We start from the raw sequence: 21,114 nt of genomic DNA on the forward strand, positions 1-21,114 counted from the left end.
ATGGCTTTTGATTTTATCTATTTTTATTTGTTATTTATAATCTTGGATAACACTTTTCATAAATACTTGATACAAATTTCCTTTTTCATGCAATCACTTCTCTTATGTTTGATGCATTAATTTTACCCATATGCAGAATCTTTTATATAATCAAAATTATCTATTTTATCTTCTATATGTATTTTTATTCTTCATTTAATTAAGAATTTATCTTTTACCCATAGCTATAGTTATGATCAACTTCTATTTTTTTTTTTTTTATGGCAGGAGCATTAACATTTAGTTTGCATATCTGCTTTGTAGTTACTGTGAAATATGTGTAAGTTGTAGCTGCAAATCTAATTTCTATGAGATTAATTTCTAGTTTTCCCAGAAATTATCAGGGAATAGTGAATCACTTAAATGTTGAAATTTATCAAGCTCTGAGCAATTAAGTTCCATTATTTCTGTTTTATAATATACTTTGAAGGTATGAAGTATTAGTCTTCTCATTCCTATTGTTCTCCTTATATTATTTCTCTAGCTATTCTAAGAACTTTTTTCTTTGAGATTAATTTCTTATGATTTTATGATCTTCTACCAATTATTCCTTTAGTAGTTTGATTAATCTGTAAATTTACTTTGGTGGTATTGATATTAAGGAAAAAACAATTGGCGCAACTCAACTTATCAGTAAATATTTCTCCATGTATTTAAGGGATTCTTTATTTTTAAGGACTATTTTGTAATTAAATCTATATGTCTTTTATCTGTTTTAGTAAATTAACTGTCAAATATTTTATTAATTTGTGGTTATTTCAAAAGGAATATTCCTTTCATATTACTTCTGTTTTGATTTTGTTATTATATAGTAAGGATGTTGCTTCTAGTGGGTTTGTTTTGTAACCTGCAACTCTGCTGAAGCATGTATCAATTAGCTTAGTTTTTTTTTCTGATTCCTTAGGATTTTCCAAATAAATCGTCAAACATTAGTAACTAGAGATAATTTTGGCTAATTTTTGGCTATCTTAATTTTTTAAGATATGAGCACTATACTTTTTCAAAGCTTTTTTGGAATCTAATGATCTGATCATATAGTCTTGATTATGATTTATTACATTATAATACTGAGAATTTTTTTCTTCTGAAATTAAAAGATTTTTGAAATACCTTTGTAAGCTCAATTTATTTGTAAGGTCATGATGGAGGTTTTCTGATAATTTTATTTTCATTTATTTTATTGTTTAAAAAATCATATTCATTAAATGATACAGGTTTCTCTTTTTTATGCTTCTTTAGGTGTGGGTTATTTAGATTTTTATTCTTCAGATTTAGATATTAGTATTTTTTGGAGGGGAGAATTTAGGTAGTTGAACTTTTTCTTGACATTTAGAAATAGTCCATATTTACCCTTTAAAAGTTCAGTAAAATTCACCTTTAAATCTGCGTGGGTATTGTTCTTATTGTTCTTGTTGTTGTTTAATACAAAATTGTGTTCTGAGATTCCGCATTTAAATTGTATTATTAGTTTGAACATTTTATGCTTTTGTGGATCCTATTTTTTTTTCTAAAGATTTGTGAACTTATTAGTGTAAGGTAATGTTTTAGTAATCATGAACTTTAAACAATTTCTTCTGATTTAACTTTTTTTTCTTTTTCTCTTGTTAGGATTCTTACAAGGTGCTAAATCAATGGAATTGATGAGATAATGATTCTCTAATTTATATGTACTTAGTACTATAAATTCCACAAGATTCACACCTTTAAAAGAGCATATATAAGAAGAAGCTATCAGGGCCAAAGAAGCCAAGCCCACTAGAGGACAAGCCCACTAGAAGAGAAACCCATTAGAAGCTCAGAGCCTCAGATCCAGTTGAAGCGATTCACAAGTCAGAGAAGGCAGCTTAAGCTCTCGTAACCAAGACTACAGAAGGCCTCTAAGAAAAACTAGCCAAGGCCCAAGTGAAGGAGATACAACTTGGAAAGAGACAATAAAGGATTTGGACTTTAATTCCTGGCTGCATTTGGGGTAATCAATGAACTGAAAGGAAGGCTGCTCCCAAAAGCCCCCCAAGAAACCTGCTCCCAGAGAACATCACATTTTAGAGAAGAATATTATTCTCTAATTTTCTAATTAATATTTCTTTAAATTTCTATTTTTACAATTTCTGATTTTGATGACTGTTGGAATCCTTACTAACTGCTAAGTAGTTAGAGTTGATTTAATCTTACAAAAAGATGTTTTGGGCAGAACCTGAAACAAGGTACTAAGTAGAACTACCCATAATCCCTCTCTCTGGAAGGAGCATAAATAGGCCAATGGGCCAGTCGGAGAGTTCTGGAGAGAGTGAAGACGCTACAAGTCGAGATTTCAGCGGAATGACATGAAGAGTTGGAGCTGGCTGGACGCTGAAGAAAGCAGAGGCAGAGGCTGAAGGACCAGACCTTTGGATTTGATGACATTCGGAGAGAGCTCTTGGAACCAAGCAGAGAGATAGGCCTCTAAGCTAACCGGGCTATATTGGAGATATTAAAAGATCTGAACTTTTATCACCTGGCTGCTTTTTGAGAAGAAAAAGCTCACAACATTTTGGCGTCCTGAACGTGGGACAAACAGACCCCTCAGTGGATTTCAGTGGAAAAGCTCCGATCCTGATTCAAGTGGAAAAGCCCCGATCCTGATTCAAGTGGAAAAGCCTCTGATCCTGATCCAGTGGAAAAGACTTCAACCCAGAAATTAGGGTGAGTGCAACAAAGAAATTTTGTTAGAAGAGTTAAAGTAGAATTTCAGCTAAGATGGGACAGATATTTAGAAAACAGCCTGTTTCTGTTCAAGGAAAATGTTTAGAGAGCATTATCAAAGTTATGGAAAGCCAAGGTTTAATTATAAGTTTACAGCAAATCACTGAACTTTTACAAACTGTAAAGGACATATGTCCTGGTTTCTCTCTTGATAAGGAATTAGATCTAAATGAATGGAAATTGGTTGGAGAGGATCTTTGTCAATTCTATGATAAAAATGGGCCTAACTCAATAATTAATACATATAATGTAATACAATTGGCTATAAGAAGTTATTTAAGTGATAGAATGATGAAAAGGAAAGTACAGGAGGAAGAAATGCCAACTTTACTAGGTGAAAAGGAGGATGAATCAGATGAGAATGGAGTTAATTACAATTCTGAGTATGATACTTCACAGCAGGAGGAATTAGGTGATTCCACATCTCATGACCCTCCCCCCACAATTAACCCTTCATGGGTGGAACAAGGGGGAGGGAGAGAGACAGAAACACAGTCAGCTTCTCCTGTAAAGCAGAATTTAACAAGATTAGAAAAAGCATTAATTAAAGCAAAAAATGAAGGAGAAGATATATCTGATCTTATAAATGCATATCCTGTGATTGAAGAGCTCAACTCCTCAGGTCAAAAAGAGAGAAAATACACTCCTTTTAATTTGGGAAAAATTAAAGATTTGAAAAAGGGTTGCACTCTTTATGGGGCTACATCATCTTATGTGAAGACAGAGTTTTATTTGCTTCTTTATGTAAGTTTAGATTTTTAAAGTTTAAATTTAGCTAATCTTTAATCATTTATTATTTATGGTCATTATTTATTTTGATATTCTTATTTGTATTTCCCTTTGTTACTGTATTTGATGTTTTTCCTTTTCCGTTTCCTTTCTGTCTCCCTCCCATTCCTTCTTCTTTTTATAGCAGAGAATTAATTCATTAATCTTGTAAGTTTTTGGACTTTTAGAAATATGAATTTGCCTATAGATTTGTTTTGCCTCAATATCATAGATTTTTATGAATTTTTCATTATCTTTGATGAAAATTCAATGTTAAGATTTGTATAATTTCCTCTTTCATCAAGCAATTATATAATAAATTACTTTTCAGTTGTCACAGCACCACATCTTTTATTCATTTCATTTATGTTTGTTGGTCATTTTATTGCATGGTAGTTTATTTTTAAAAATAATGTGTGCAATATCTCATTTTTTTCTATTTGCTTATATTTTCTTTGTAGCTCATCTTATCAACCTTTGGGTTAAGTAATCTGAATTCTGGAGTTAAATGTACGTTCTTTGTCATTGAATTTTCTCTATATTTCTGCTAAATCTCATTTGTTGAAATTTCAATCACTATTATTCCTTGTTTCTATTTTTTAAGAGTTATATACTGAGAATGAAGTGGCAGAATATTACACTATTTTTTAAAATCAAATTTTTGACTCTAAAAGATGTGTAGCTTTTCTTTCAGAATTTGCTACAGATTTATTAGTTATATATACTCAAGGGGCATAAATGTCATTTTTTCATAGATCATACAATAATGTCCTTTTCCACTGGTTTAAATTCATTTTGAATATATTTCAAACTTTTTGGATTAAATCTTGTAAAATGTATATTGTTGCAGTATACCTTTTCATTCTTTCTATGAATGTTTTGCATTTTATTGGAGAGTTTAGCCCATCTATATTCATCATTAATTTTTTTGAGTTTTTTTCCTTCAGTTATTCTTTTGAAGATGAGTAGACACTATTATTTTAATAAGTATTATTAATCAAAATTTAACAGAAAAAATATTTCCAGATACCTTATTTTATATTAGCATTTATGTTCATTACTACTTTGACTTGATTTCCTCTTTATCAAAGATAGAAGTTTGGCAGAGACACAAGGTAGCAGAGAAAAAAATTGTAACTGCCAAATCTTCCCCAAAACTTCTACTAATAACCACAGAAATCAACAAACAGAAATTTGAGAGGGAAAGTCAAGAAAAAGCCACAATGAGTCTTTTTCTAGCCTAGGGACCCTTAGGAAAACAGAGATGTCTGCACACTTGGTGTTAGGATTAGCTGAGGCACAGCATAGTAGAATTGGCACCAAGTGCTGATTGTGTCAGGAAACCTAAATGAGGAGTGATTGGAGTTGCAGCAGTTAGTCTAGTAACCAGCATAGTAAGGAAACTGAATATCTGTTCAGAAAGCAATCCAAAGGTACCCTTGGATACTGGAAACAGGATTAGGAGCCACTTGGAAATTCTGTCACTCATTACAATGTTTGGCATCACAATCCCAGGATAAAGGGAGTGATTTTAGTCATAAGGGAGGTAGGGCCTTCCCTGGGTAAAGACCAGATTATAAACCATGAGGCCAATGACCAGACTTCTTCCAAGATCACATTACTTTAAAGACTTCAAAAACATACAGGCTCCCGATCAAGCTGTGAAATAGGACATAATAGACAGCAGCTTAGTTAATAGTGAATGTTATTTTGACTATCATAAATATCCAAATTAACTACAAAGGACATGTAGAGAAATTATATCTTCATCCAGAGAAAGAACTGATAAAAGTATATATGAAACAATTTCACACACACACACATATACACATGCATGTTTCCATATATATATATGTATACACACACACACACACACACACACACACACTTTTTGGTGTCTAATGATAGACATCTCTAGAATGGGAAGGGGAAAGAGGCAAGAAAAAAATGGGAAAAAAATCCATAATAATTTTGTTGTATATTTGAAAGTAGTAACAAGTTGTTCTTAGATTTGCATTTTATGTACACTCATCTTTTTATTATGCTATATTACAGAAATGTTTCTTTTATTCCTGAAATATATATTAATATTTTAAAAAGAATAGGGGAGAAAGAAGAAAAAAAAAGCACTGACAATACAAAAAAGGCAAACACATGGTTCCTGTCCTTAAGAAGAATATTTTAATGGAGGAAATTCTATGCAGGCAAATATGTATACACGATGTATATACAAATGTAAATGGGAATATAGATATTAGGAATGAGCAGTGGTGGTGATAGGGATAGTTATAGATAAAAGGCCTCTTGTAGTAAGTAGAATTTGAGCTGAATCTTGAAGTCAGCTAGCAAAGCCAGGAGGCAAAGGTAAGGAGAGAACGCACACTATGCATGAGAGATAGCCAGTGAAAAGAAATGGATTTGGGAGTTGTAGAGATATTAAAAGGAAATGAATAGGTATAGAGTATAAGATATTAGAATAATATAAAAGGGTCAAATTGTGAAAGATTTAATAAGCTAAATAGAAATTTTGTATTTGATCCTTGAGGTAATAAGCTGCCTGGAGTTTTGAGTAAGAGATAACCTTCTCTTTTGGAACATCCCTTTAAACTGGAATAGAGAGACCTGAAGCAGAGAGACCAACTAGAAGATTACTGTAATAAGCTAAACATGAAGAGATGAAGGCCTGCTGCACAAGGTAGCAATATAATTAGATGAAGGGAATAAATAAAGAGAAATATTGTGAGGAGAGAAATGACAAAACTTCACAATAGATTAGATATGTAGAATAAATATGAATCAGGAGTTGAGGAGAAAACCAAGATTTAAACCTGGTCAACTGGGGGGAAATCATAATAATAACAGTAAGAAGAGTCAGCATTTATATAATACTTTAAATTTTTCAAAGCAATTTATAAATATTATTTTATTGATCTTTATAACAACTTTGGGAGGTAGATGCTGTTATTATCAACATTTTACTTGTGATGAAACCAGAGAACAGATTGGTTAAATGACTTGTGCAGTCACATAGCTTATAATTGTCTAAGATCAGGTTTGAACTAAGGAATCCCTGACTCTCATTCCAACTCTCTGTTTACTGTACTACCTACCTGGAATTCAGAAGCTGGGAACATTTGAAGAGAAAGATAATGAGTTTTATCTCAGATATGTTGAGTTTGAGACTAGAAGGAATTTAGTTTGAGACATCCAAGGGGCATAAAATCTATGGACTTAGCTTTTTTCAACAGTGAGGTGACTCAAGGCAGTTCAAATAGACTTATGATGGAAAGAGCCATCTGCATCTAAAAAGAGAACTATGGAGACAAAATGGGAATCAAAGCATAGCATTTTATCTTTTTTGGTGTTGGTGGTGGTGTTTTTTTTTTACTTTTGATCTGATTTTTTTTATGCAGAATAATGAAGATGGAAATATTTTTAAAAGAATTATACATGTTAAACCTATAATGGATTGCTTACTGTCTAGGGAAGGAGATGGGAGGAATAAAGGAGAAAAAATTGGAACACAGGTTTTGCAAAGGAGGATGTTAATTATCTTTGCATGTATTTGGGAAAAAATAAGGTTATTATAAAAATAATTTTTATAAGTCATCAAGATCTTACAAGAACTAGCTTTATTATTTAGTTCCTGGGGACTTACTTCTTCTTCTATAAAGAGAGACATTGCAGTCTGAGAAAATTTTTAGATTTGATGCAAGCCAATCCTAACAGTCTAATTCTATGATTTGGGGAGTAATTCTAGGACTGAGAGGAGTTGTAGGACTAAGGAGCAATAATTACTATCCAAAAGTGGAAGATAAAAGAGATGTTGCTTCAACAATGTTTGAAACAGGGGACAGATTCAGCAAGCAGCTCTGCTCTTAGGAATGTGAATTTGCATCTGATGTTACTATTGATTCCATGTTGTATAATGGACTGTTAGAATGGTTTAAGCACTGGTTGGAATAGTACATCAGACATAGAAGTCTGGAGATGGGTTTTTGCAATTGGATTTATGATTGTGCACATTACCAATGAAGACCCAAGTTCAAGAATATAAAGGACAAGGAAAAGAGAGAACTGGTTCTTATCCCACCCCCCAAAAAATCCAGTAACGGGGCTTCTCTTCATAAGTTCTATAAGGCCATTTTCTCAAATCATCCCATCATGTTGTTGTTGCTGTAATTCTTTCCCAATAGAATGCATATAAGAGAGGCCTTTTACACTTACCTCTATTTAGAATCAGTTATCTGCTTCTCTATTGTAGTGTCAGGTAAGTACTCACTGTTTCTTCCCAATTATTTTGTTTATCTTCATATTCTGATCAAGGAAATCTTGTGAATTCCTAGGCATGTTTACCTGTGCTCAGCTTATAAAATTGCTTCTGACTTCTATTAAAGCCACATGTTTAATTCCAAGGGCACTAGCCCAGAATCCTACATGGTTAGATTTTAAGAAACTTTTGGTAGTTTGTCTTAAGTAACTATGTCAGAATAAATGGAACCCAAACTGTGAATGCTTAATGTTTTCATATATGTCAATCTTCTGCACTGTATTGTTTGCACAAAGTAAAACCTTTGAGAGAAATCCAATGTGCCTGCTGCCCCATTGAGTAATTCTCAAAATATAGGGGGCTGGTAACATTTAAAAAAAAACCTTCAAATTTTATTTTGATGGTAGGTTTTTTTTATATTTTGAAAGAGAATTTGGAATAAATAATAAGTTTCTCTTCATAATTTGAAATAACTAAAAACCTTTTTAAAATACATTTTTATTTAGAAGATATTGCATGGAAGATAAATGAATACACTAGTGACTTTAATTTTTTTAAATCAGTAATATTTTTAAGTCTGCAATTTTTTTAGTAAAAAATGTTTCAAAGCAAAGTGAAAATATAAAGAATATGTTGAGGACAAAATCACTTTACTTACTTTTCAAACTGATCTAGCATTTAGGTAAAAGGTTTTTGGATCGTTGATTGCAGTTTTGTAATGAACAAATTCAATTCAAGATGGTGCAAAATAAGAACACTGATTCTTGAGCAAAAAGATCTGGATTCAAATTTTACTGCTGACTTTTTATTTTTGTTGAGTCATTTCAATAATGCCTGACTCTTAATGACGTCATTTTGGAGTTTTTTTTGGTAAAGGTACCAGTGTGATTCGCTGTTTTCTTCTCTAATTCATTTTATAGAAGCAGAAACTGAAGCAAATAGGGTTAAGGGACTAGTCCAAGGTCATGTAGCAGTAAGTGAGCCTGTTTTTAACTCTTAAAGAGGAATTCTAAGACCAGTGTTCTATCCACTGAAACACCTAGCTGTACCTACTCTTTTTTTTTTTAATTTACTCTCTCATACCCTTATTTTATTAACATAGGAATTAAGAAAGTTGAACTAAATGGATTCTGAGGTCCCCTCTAGTTTTTATTCTGTGATCTGTGAATCTGAAAAGTTTTTATTAAGGAATTATGATAATATATTAAGGAATTTATTAAGGAATTATTAAGGAATTATGATGCAATCATTGTGTTGACAATATGAATGAAAACAGACACAGCCCACAATAAGCTTACATTCCACTACACAGATAAGCAAATGCAAAATGTCCAGAATAAATTTACATTAGTAGTTGAATAATAATAATTTCATTTATTAACTATCCAAAAGTCTTTTAAGAAACACTGTACAAGTTCTATTAAAATTCTTTGCTATAGGTATTTTGATCCATTTACTGGGGGTTGGGGGAAACTGTCATGGTATTATTTATCTGTTAAGAAATGCAACAATGAAATGAAGTAAGAAGAGTGCGTCTCATTTGGACAAACTAGGCGTCAGTAGCTTGTGCCATCAGTCTCTGATTATTTTTATACTTTGTTTGACAGACACTTCTGGAAACGTCTTCTAGTTTTAAGTCGTCAGCACAGCTCCGAGGCAAAGTTCCTTACGTATCTTTAAATACTGTTAAGCTGATTGGCATTTGCTCACCCCCATCTCTATAAGAATCATGGATCTGACTTGGCAAGAGGTCCCTCCTTCCTTCCTTTTTTTTTTTTTTTTAAGTTGAGCAGCTGCCCTCTGAATGCAAACCCATCTGGTCTTATTTGAGGAAAAAAAAAATGGGGGGGTGGGTAAAATTAAAATCAGTTCTCCCTAATTAGGGGAAAATTGTGTGTCAACAATTGAAAGGTCTTTTCCTACTTAGGGGCTGACATTTCTACAAAGAGCTTAATTGCTTGCATGGGCCTAAAGGGTTATGTTCCTTTTTTAAGCTTCATGTGCTCTCAGCCAAATACTCTCTCGGACATGCTGCTGCGAGTGGTTTTTGGATCACCAACAGCTCTTGCTATTTTAGGCTGTGTCACAACTCGAACTTGTAATTAATTTGGATGATCCTGACAATCATAATTATGACAGTTCTTGCTTTTGATAAGACTATCTTAAGCATCTCCTTGCCGAGAGAATCATAAAGCCAGTGTTCAGCATCTGGGGAGATGTCTAGAGGAAAGCAAAGAAAGTTTTGTGTAAAGGACAAAATCCTCTTCTTAGTTTTAGGTGATAGAGAATAAGGATTGGATTAATAACTTCATGGTAAAGGGCCTCCCTCTACCCATGCAAGTGGGCATTCTAAAAGAGATGACTAGAGCACTTAGTTTCTGAGTCTCAAAGATGTTGGACTTGTGTGCTTTGAATTAAATTTTTCCTAGTTACAAAAACCATCTCTTTCACCAGCACTGACTCTCTTCATGTTTTTTTTTTAACCTACAATTTTTTAAATAGCTTTTTATTTACAAGTTATATGGATGGGTAATTTTACAGCATTGACAATTGCCAAACCTTTTGTTCCAATTTTTCCCCTCTTTCCCCCCACCCCCTCCCCTAGATGGCAGGATGACCAGTAGATGTTAAATATATTAAAGTATAAATTAGATACACAATAAGTATACATGACCAAACTGTTATTTTGCTGTACAAAAATTTTAGTAGTTCAACCAAATGTATAATCCTAATAGATGTCTCAGTTTCATATGTACAATCTATACATGCAAATATGCATACAAGCATGCATGCACATACAAATACTCAGAGATGCACACATGCACACATGGTATGTAAATTTTTTTCTCTCTCTGAGAAACCAATATCACTGGACCTGACTTTTATGTCTGTCATCTTTTTTTCTCTTTCCTTTCTTTTTTGCCCCTGTAACTTCTCCTTTCTTTATAAGAAAATATTTATCAACTGCATGACTGTGAGCATGTCATTTAACATCTTATTTTAAGTTTCTTATCTTTAAAGTGGAAATATGATAATACCTATCTCAGAGGGTTGTGATTGTTGTTCAATTATATCCAACTCTTTTTGAGTTTGGGTTTATTTTATTTTTTGGCAAAAATGATGAAGTATTTTTAAAAATTGCTTCTCCAGAAAAGGAGATTTCATTACTGATGAGGAAACTGAGGCAAACAGGGTTAAATAATTTGCCCAGTGTGATACAGCTAGTGTCTGAGGCTAAATGTGAACTTCAGGCCCAGCACACTTTCCACAACACAATCTTCCAGAAGTTTAAAATGAGATTCAAATAAGGAATGACTATAAAGTATTTAACAATCATTTAAGGAAAAATGATAAAGACTGATCCTGTGATTTAACTGATTTCTTCATTTGAAGGAATACCACTTGTATCTATTTAGGTCAGCACCTCAGCTATTTAACCTTAGATAATGGCCTAGAGTACTCCTGAAGAAGAAGAGAAAGGGTGAAAGTCTGCAGAAAGATCTGAGTTAAAATGCAATTTTATTAGCTAAATAACCTTGAACAAATGACTTAATCTCTGTTTGCCTCAGTTTTCTCAACTGTAAAATAAATTTAAAAACTTACTTTTTTTTCACTTTTCTAAAGGCTTTTCTCAGACTCTAATATAAAGAGTCCCTATCACCTACTCAAATGAAGGGGGAAAAAAAAAACTAGGGGCCAGCTGAGGTAGACGTCTTTCAAAATATCAAAGAAAAAAAAAACATCTGAGTACTAGATACTATCATCTATCTATCTATATATCTGCATATAGATGTAGATTAATAGATAGATGATAGATGATGATGATAGATAGTTGATAGATATGTATGTATATGGGAGAGGGGGATAGATAGAGACAGTAGGGGAGGGAGGGAGAGAGAGAGAGAGAGAGAGAGAGAGAGAGAGAGAGAGAGTAATATGCTGTTATGAAAAGCACACTAGATTAATAGTTGGGAGACTTGAGTTTCTAGGCTCTTACCATGGATTCACTGTGAGGCTTCAATTAGGTCATTTCACTTTCCTGGGACTTATTCTCCTCATCTATAAAATGACAGGATTATGCTGGATGATCCCTAAAATTGTTTTTAGCTTCAATATTTCTTTTGCTCTAGGATTCTAAGTTTGTTAGCTGAAAAGAAAATGACTTTTCAAATGAGTTAATATGTGTAAAGTGTCCAGCATAGTGCTTGGCACATTTTAAGTGCTTAATAGATGTTTATATCTTTTTCTTCTCCAAAAAGAGATTTATAGTTCAACTATATTTTATAGTTTGTAAATATAAACTATTTTTATTTTTTATTTTATAGTTTCATATAGTTTATAATTCAACATTTATCTGTGACCTGGTCCTATATTTCACAATTCACTCTGTATACACATATCAATATCATACTGAAAACTCCATTGAGATTATTTAATATTTTATTTAGTTCTGTTGCGTAATGCATTATGAGAATGCTTATGCTTATTTTAGAATAATATTTTTGAATTCCTAGAGGCAATGTTAAAAAAATTGGCCTCTGATATTAAACTTAAAATTTGAAAAACTGGCTTCCAAAGTGCATGGGTTTATAATTGATCACTTTTGTTTTGTTCTAATACTTTATTTGTTAGATTTTTGCCCTGTGAATCTTAAGGAAAGTTGATATGCAAAATGAATGCTTTGGGTAGCTGACTTTTATTCACATGTTATTTTGCTTTAGAAATTAGTCAACTGTCAATATGGGGAATATCATTGAATTGAGAGGACTGTGTTTTCTCTTCACCTGCTGCTAAGTCAATGTGCGCTCTAGAAAAAGTGACAATTTCCTAGTGCTTCATACCCCCATCTATAAAATGTAAACAAAAGAGTTTGAAAAAAAATCTGACCATGTACAGATTAAGTTTGTCACTACACATTTCTCTAAGTTGATGAAGCGCTAACAGGGAATGGGCACTATTTTGCAAGTGGTCAGCACTAACTTAAATCTGAGCATTCACAGATAGTGTCAGACTACAGTTCAGTTAGATCAGACCTCTGGAACTATGAGCTATGTGATCAGGTGCCTGACTCTCTCAGATAGTGTCCTGGACACATAGAAAGCTGGACCAGAGGTACTTAGCCTCAATGCATTTCCCCAGCAAGGCGATAGTGGCAGGGTTGCAAGGGCTGGGAGGAAAGTGAATTTGCTAATCGACATCCAATCTTTGGCACAGGCTATTAATCTACCTATAAACTTTTCAAGGATTGACGATAGTACCTGTTCTTCCCTATCTCACAGGATGTTGTAAATAATTGAAATGATCTATGTGAAATTCCCGGAGCTTCTTGGAAGGAACACATTTAAGGTATTATTTATAAGTGATTATTTGTTTTCTGAGGGTAAAATCATCTGCTTGCTTCTCATTGCATTCAGTGATGTCTTATAATATAGCTGGCTTTATACAGGATTGAAATATGTTTTGACTTCATGACATTAGGCATTAAGAAAATTTAGTAAACTGATCTTACTTTGGACTAGAAAAAATTAAATAAGTGCATAAAACTGTCCAATATAAATGTTCGCCAAATGAAAGTTCTTTAAAATTAATTACAAGGTAGTTGCTTGGTTTGTTTTTAAATATTTTAAAACACATTGTATACGTTTGTTGTTGTTGAATATGTATGCCTCATTTGCTTGTTTTTATTTAGATGAGTTTTTGTGTAATATAGGCCTTAATTTTGAGACACATATGCATATGAAAGTAATCATTTTGATAAATTACTATATATGTGTATTCTAAGCAAGGAAAGGAATGGAATTCATCTTGCCTCAGATATAGGTCTCTATGAGTAAGCAAAAACCACTTTTTGGGTCCAAACTGTCTTCAAAAACTTATGGAACAATTCTTTCTTGTGGAAATTTTAAGAACAGTTTATGCTAAACATACATTCTTGAATATGATTAATTTAGAATTCTGAACACTCCAGTGCTTGCCTAGCTCCACTGAATAGAAAAGTTAAATACTGATTTTATGTTCTATATTTTTGATTTTTAATAATCCCCAGAGAACATATCCTAACCCTTTTCACCTTGCAGAATGTACTGCATTTTAGACTCATAGTACTTTTTAAAAGCTTTGGATAAACTATTTTATGAAAACAAAAGCAATGAAATTTATTGTTTGTGGAAAATTCAAATATGAAGACATTGAAAGTGAACACAGCATATTTATATGGCAAAAATTACTATTTTGTATTGAGGAAAGTATCAGAAAATAGAATCAAAGGAGAATCTAAGTAACTGCTCCTTCAAAGTCATTTATTACAGCATGATTCAGAAATAAAAAGGTGAAAAGGTCATAGAATAAAAAAAAAGTTTCCTTGAAGCTTTCTGATACTTAAAAAAAAGAAAGAGAATAAAAGCATCTCTTTTCTATGTATACATATAGACATATATGTGTGTGTGTGTATATAACATGAATATATATACACATATATATATATATAATTTGTCTTTCTTTGTTTTCAATCTTTCTTTCTTTTAAATCTTATTTTCTTCTATGCTTCCTCCAAAAACTACATATAATAAAATCATTTGTTGTCTAAAAGTCTGATCTTGCATGAATCACCCATCTTTGTCAAAATTTTGAGGTTATAAATGTGAGGCTAATTGAGCAATCTGACAAGGTGAATACACGTAAGTGCTTTATAATATCTTTCAACACTTGAACTATGGCACATTTAAAACGTCAGAATATTCCAGCAAGTGGAACACACCACCCACATCACCCACCTTGTGCTGATAAAGCTCAAAATGTGTTTGTGAATTTCCGAGTTGGGACTGGCAGTGAATGTTGGCCTATTCTTAAATATTTATTTTCAACAGTGCTTACATGATGCCAAAACAATTTGTTGAGAAGTAGAAAACTCATCTAATCAGCTGGTTACTTTGATTACAAAATGCTAAACCATTGGTTTGTTTTTTCTTTTTTTCATCAAAATGAATTCTTTCTTTTGGGTTCATGATAGAATCTTACGAAATTCAAGAAGAAAAAAAAATAAAACAACTAAAAAGTTTTGAGGAATTATTTTAGTTCATTTTGTATGTAGTGCATTTCAGGGTATAGTAATCCTATTTTTAATAGATACTGTCTTTTCTTGATTTGTGAGAAAATCTATGCTTACCAAACCATAGATTTAGAGTTGGGAAAGTCCTTTGATGTCAATGAGTCTCATCCCCTCATTTTACAAATGAGAAAATGAATGCCAAAGAAATTAAGAAACTTGCTGATAAGTATCCAAGGCAGAATTCAAACCCAACTCCACATTTAGTTTCAACTTATTATACCACTCTGCCTCTTGGTAAAAGAGAGGTCTTAAAAAAAACAAACAAAAAAAAAAAACTACTGAAGGAAAAAAAATCATAACCACTAAAAAACAATATCCCTTCATCTTTTCTTCTCTACCACAATTTCAGTGGTGAGAATTCTTTTATCAAATCTAATACTCCCCCCAACATCCCCCCCCACTCCCCGCCAAGCCATTGCTGACAATCTATAGACACCAATGTGGATCATTTGACTATGAGTCAGGAGAACTAACTTTCAATGCCAGCTGTAGACCTCAGCAAATACTATATGACCTGAATATGTCATCTGACTTCTCTGTCCCCTCATTTTCGTAGTATTTAAATCACATCAAGATTTCATGGCTTTTGACTCTACCTCTAAGGTAGGATTTCACTTTTAAAAGTCTATGATTCCATTGATTCATGGTACTTTCTGTCTAAATTCTGCAGATATTATACATCAAAGTTATTTACAAGGAGATGAAGGATTATTGGTCCAAATATACTCATCTTACTGTGGAATCTCTTGAGTTTTTTTTTTTTAAGAAGTTTCTGAATTTTTACATAAATATCATAAAGTAAATTCTTTTGTTTTTCTTGCTGAGGCAATTGGGGTTAAATGACTTGTTCAGGCTCACACAGCTAGGAAGTATTAAGTGCCTGAGGTCAGATTTGAACTCAAGTCCTGACTTTGGGGCCAGTACTCTACCCACCGCACCATCTAACTGCCTTCACAAACTGCAATAAAAACACAATTAAAGATAAATTTCCATGAAAACATTTAATTAGGATTATTAGATTACAAAATGCTTAAGAGTCATAATACCTGGGTGGATTAAATTGTTCTGACCTTCATGGACAAAAAGAGTAGATTTTGTGTACTTTGCAGTTCTTAATAAGGTCATCATAAATTTATAGCTAGAAGAAACATTAGAGACCATCTCTCTCAAAATTCTCATTTATAGAGGAGGAAACTAGGAACCTTAAGAGTGAAATATGTTATGCAAGGTGGTAAAAGGAAGAAATGAGATTTGAACCCACATTTGCTTACACAAAATCTATTTGGTCAAGTTGCTCTTCCATCAGACCCAAAAATTATTTTTAAAAACTTTGGAGAAAAGATTTCACTTCTATTGGCCTCAGATTCTTTACCTTTTAAATGAGTGAATGAGATTATATGACCTATATAGTTTCTTCCAGATCTAAATCTCTAATTCTAGGCTATCAAAAACCTCGTCTTTAATATAGATACTTTCAACAGTGACTCCCATTGGAATATTCATCTAATCAATGTTCTAGCTGAACCCTATGACAAACACATAACAGATTTACTTGATCCATTTCCCAGACATCTCAATATTTGGCTAACTTTTCTGATAAGTGGCCTATGTTAAATTAATCTAGTTTAAACTATTCAATAAGCTTATAGATTTTGCCATTATAGAGTACAGAAAAAATATCTTTTTTCAAAATTATGTATTTAAAATTACTTATATCTGAAGATAATGATTCTTACTATTAATGCTAATATTAATGTTAATGTGAGGATAAAGACATGTAATTACCCAACACAGAGACTATTTATTACCTTTTTGTTTCCTGCTGAAGTTGTCATTTATAGACTCTAGAATGGTTATGCTACTCCAGAAAAAGGAGTGACTTATTGAGTAATTTTCCATCATACTATAAAGATAGAAAAGAAGAAATAACACCCTAATATCCATTTTTGAGGAAAATGGGGTAACTGGAATTATGTGTATATTTTCTATAAATTGTAATTTCAGTAATATGTAAGTATAGAACAATGATCTGACCAACAGCATTTAAATGTAAAACTTGAATTATTTAGTATGTAAAACAGCACATAATTCAAATTGGTTGATTCTAGAAGTTGTTCTGTTAAAAACTTTTGATCACTTTCTGCTCCCTGCTTAAACTATTCCCTGGTTCTCCTGTAATGATGATCAGTCTATTGATTTATCATTTATTCTTGCCCTGACTCTCATAATAGCTAGTCATATAGCTTTGGGCCTGATTTCTATTCCAATGGAGTAGCCTGATTTTCCTTAGTGCAAATTATTTTGAAGACAAATCGAAATGAGGATTCTTATAAACCAAAATAAAGGGTATGATGCTCCATGATAATAAGTTTAGATTGCTACTAATAAAAATTCATCTCCATGAAAAATCAGAAGAGAAAGTGTTCTTGGGTTCCTATAGAGGGGATTTAGATTAGTGATGAGAAAGACACCCCTCAAAGATGGTGAAATATTTTTTCATGTTTATAGGAATCTTGACATTATGTAGAAGCTTACAGAGAGGGTGCTTCCTTTTTCAAACACATTCCAAACTTTTGTTTCTGTGAAAAACAAAATTCAAAACAATTTATACATAATTAATTCAGACACAAGTCATTAATTAATTAACTTTTATATATAAAGCTTTTTATTTTCAAAATACATGCATAGTTTTTAATATTCACCCTTGCAAAACCTTGTGTTACAATTTTTTTCCTTCCTTCTCTTCCCCTCCCCTAGAGAACAAGTAGCCCAATATATGTTAAACGTGCAATTCTTCTATACAGATTTCCACAAATATCATGCTGCACAAGAAAAATTATATTAAAAAGGAAAAAAGTGAAAAAGAAAACAAACTGCAAGCAAACAACAGCAATATTATATTGTCATCCATACTCAGTTCTCACAGTCGTCTCTCTGGGTGCAGATGGCTCTCTTTATCACAAGATCATTGGAACTGAACTGAATCATCTTGCTATTGAAAAGAGCCCTGTCCATCAGAATTGATCACTGTAAAATCTTGTTGTTGTGTACAATATTGTCCTGGTTTTGCTCATTTCACTTAGCATCAGTTCATGTAAGTCTCTCTCTGGATCTCTCTGAAATCATCCTACTGATCATTTCTTACAGAACAATAATATTCCTTAACATTCATATACTGTAACTTATTAACTTTTTAATGCAGGGAGTACCTAACTTTTCTTTTGTTTGACCAAACTTCATGAGTAACAGAGAGAAGGAAGGAGGAAATAAGATATGCTCAGAAAATTAAGTCCTTATTAGGAAAGAGAGGAAAGGCAGTTGCCGCCCGGGAGTTTCTCTCTTCTTTTATCTCCGGTCCCCCATGGCTTCGCAGAACCGCGACCCCGCTGCTGCCAGCGCTGCCGCCGCCTCCCGTAAGGCGACCGAGCCTGGGGCGGGCGCGGCTCGCAGGTCCATTGGCAAGAGGTTACAGCAGGAGTTGATGACCCTAATGATGTCGGGAGACAAAGGAATTTCTGCCTTCCCAGAGTCAGACAATCTCTTCAAATGGGTTGGAACTATCCATGGGGCAGCTGGGACGGTATATGAAGACCTAAGGTACAAGCTGTCCTTGGAGTTTCCCAGCGGTTACCCATATAATGCTCCCACTGTGAAATTTGTCACACCTTGTTACTATCCTAATGTGGACACCCAAGGCAATATCTGTTTGGATATCCTCAAGGACAAGTGGTCAGCTCTGTATGATGTCAGGACCATCCTACTATCCATCCAGAGCCTGCTGGGAGAACCCAACATTGATAGCCCCTTGAACACACATGCTGCTGAACTTTGGACAAACCCCACAGCCTTTAAAAAGTACCTGCTGGAAACCTACATAAAGCAGGTGACTAGCCAAGAGCCCTGACCCTGGCTGTCCAGTCTGCCTTCCCTTCATCTTGTGTGTATGTGTGTGTGTGTGTGTGTGTGTGTGTGTATCTTTTTCCCTTCCTCATAATGTCTTCTATCTCTTTTCTTCTGTACAGGACTCTATCATAGACTCTTCTTTTTTTTTTCTCTTAAACTCTAGACTAGCCCTCAATATTAATGTATAAATAAATTTTGGGTTTTTTTTTAACTAGGAAAGAGAGGAAATTTGCAGTGGCTTATTCTGTCCCCCTCCCTATCTTCTCTACTTCCAGGAATCTCAGCTAACCTCAATTAGTGAAGTGTGGTAGCAACAGCTAGTCATGAGATCTACCAGATCAGCCTATGAGGATTACCAGTAGCTCATAATCAAGCGGAGAAAGATCTTTGTTCCCAATGGAAATCATCATATTTAAATTCTTGCTTATCTGCAAATTGGTCATTTCTACATGTGAACCAAAACATAAAAATATCTCAGTGAGAAAGTTACAAAAAAGGGAATTGGGTAGCTGATAACAAGGGCCAATATGATAATTAAATTTAAATACAAAAGATTGTAAGGTTAGTCTCTTTACTTGTGGAATTGGCATAGATTTTGATTCCCTTTAGTGGTGCAGTAGGCCTGGTATGATGAACATTGCTTTCATAAATGACCTTTGACACTTACTGGATTTGTGATTCAACAAATCACTTAACCCCTAGTTACCTTAGTTTTCTCATCTGTAAAGTGGAGGTGATAATAGCATGTGTTTCCCAAGTTGTGAGCATCAAATGAGAAAATATTTGTAAAACACTCTGCAATCATAAATGGTAGTTAAAATTATGATTATATGCAGTTGAATTCGTTAATAATAAGTTTAGAAAGGTGAAATCATTTTGGAATATAATACTTATAAAATCAAAAGTAGCTAGATAGCTCAGTGGATAGAACAGTGGGTCTAAAGTCAGCTAGATGATAGAATGGAGAGAGTGCTGCACTTGGAGTCAGGAAGACTTATTCCTGAGTCCGAATCTGACCTCAAACACTTTCTCGCTGTGTGATCCTGAGCAAGTAATTTAACCCTCTTTGTCTCAATTTCCTCATTGTAAAGTAATATGGAGAAGGAAATGGCAAACCACTCCACTATCTTTATCAAGAAAATCTCAAATGGATCGCTAAAAGTCAAAAATAAAACAAAATGGAACAAAAACAATCAGAAATTTTTTGATGATTTTATTGGCTACCTTTTGATATCATAATCTAATCTAAATGTGCTTCATATTTTGATATGGTTAAAATTTTGGATCTTTGAAATCACCACTAAATATTACAAGTACCAAGAATTTAATTATTAATATCAATGCTATTGTTTGACATGGTTTGGGACTGGTGAGTTCTGTGGTAGGAAAATATTTTACCAGAAATTGTTGATAATGTAAATGTTCCTAAGATATATAATCTGCAATAAAATATGGTGGCATATTCACAAAATGCATGCTTTAATACACGACTAACAATTTAACAAATGTCATTTTAAAAAGTTAAATATACTAGAATACCTCTATAATGTTTTCCAGGGAACTGGAGGTTTTTTGGTGTTATCTGATCCTCTTTGGGCTCATGTCCAGGATTTTAAAAAATGAAAAGTATAGGCAGGAAAATGTTAAATGGAGGCATATTGTGATGAATTTTCACTATATAGTATTTGTTTTAAAGGGTTTAACTTAATATATAGCACAGTGAAACTTTGTTTTTTCATGCATAATAGATTAAAAAATTTAGTCCCTGGAAAACATTACCAGTGAGTTGCACTGAGTAACAAATCCACAAAGCAATACAGCCAAAGTTTTTATGTTTTTTCCTAGTTCCGTTATTTTTTCATCACTGTCCTGAGCAGATTTTTAACTTTTAAATAGGTCCCATTTATTCCCAAATAGACATCCTTACTTAGAAGGGAAGTTGTAAGAGTACAGATGAAATTTCATTGCCATGCATATGGTCACACCTTGTCAGAATTTGGATACTAAATTTCACTGCAGTATTGATATTTGTGTACATTTAAAGTGACATGATTTGGCAAAAGAACAGTATCTCTTTTTTGAGTTAGTAGTGCATATAGTGATGACTGACCATGTACTACAAGGTTAAAACAATTTTAAAAAATTGTTTGCTAAAGTGATAAGAACAAGAGTCATGTTTTTCCTAATTTCATTTTCAGTTGGCCACTAAGTTCAGCCAATAGGTGAACAAACACTTGAGCTAAAGTGTTCTTTACTCAAATGGATGGGAAGGGCAAGGACAATT

General features: G+C 33.1%; 2 protein-coding genes across 2 annotated transcripts in view; both read left to right on the top strand.

The window, feature by feature from the left end:
• The first annotated feature begins 12,962 nt into the window (after positions 1-12,962).
• Positions 12,963-21,114, top strand: part of EYA4 (EYA transcriptional coactivator and phosphatase 4) — a 356,489-nt gene continuing 348,337 nt past the window's right edge. The window contains exon 1 of the mRNA XM_051997772.1: positions 12,963-13,165. The gene's annotated coding sequence lies outside the window, so the exon portion shown is untranslated. The remainder of the gene's footprint in view (positions 13,166-21,114) is intronic.
• Positions 18,176-18,845, top strand: LOC127562228 (ubiquitin-conjugating enzyme E2 C-like). Its single transcript, XM_051997786.1, has one exon. The coding sequence runs from the start codon at positions 18,289-18,291 to the stop codon at positions 18,829-18,831; it is 543 nt and encodes a 180-aa protein (XP_051853746.1). The 5' UTR covers positions 18,176-18,288; the 3' UTR covers positions 18,832-18,845.

This window comes from Antechinus flavipes, chromosome 4, assembly GCF_016432865.1.
Source record: "Antechinus flavipes isolate AdamAnt ecotype Samford, QLD, Australia chromosome 4, AdamAnt_v2, whole genome shotgun sequence".
NCBI lineage: Eukaryota > Metazoa > Chordata > Mammalia > Dasyuromorphia > Dasyuridae > Antechinus > Antechinus flavipes.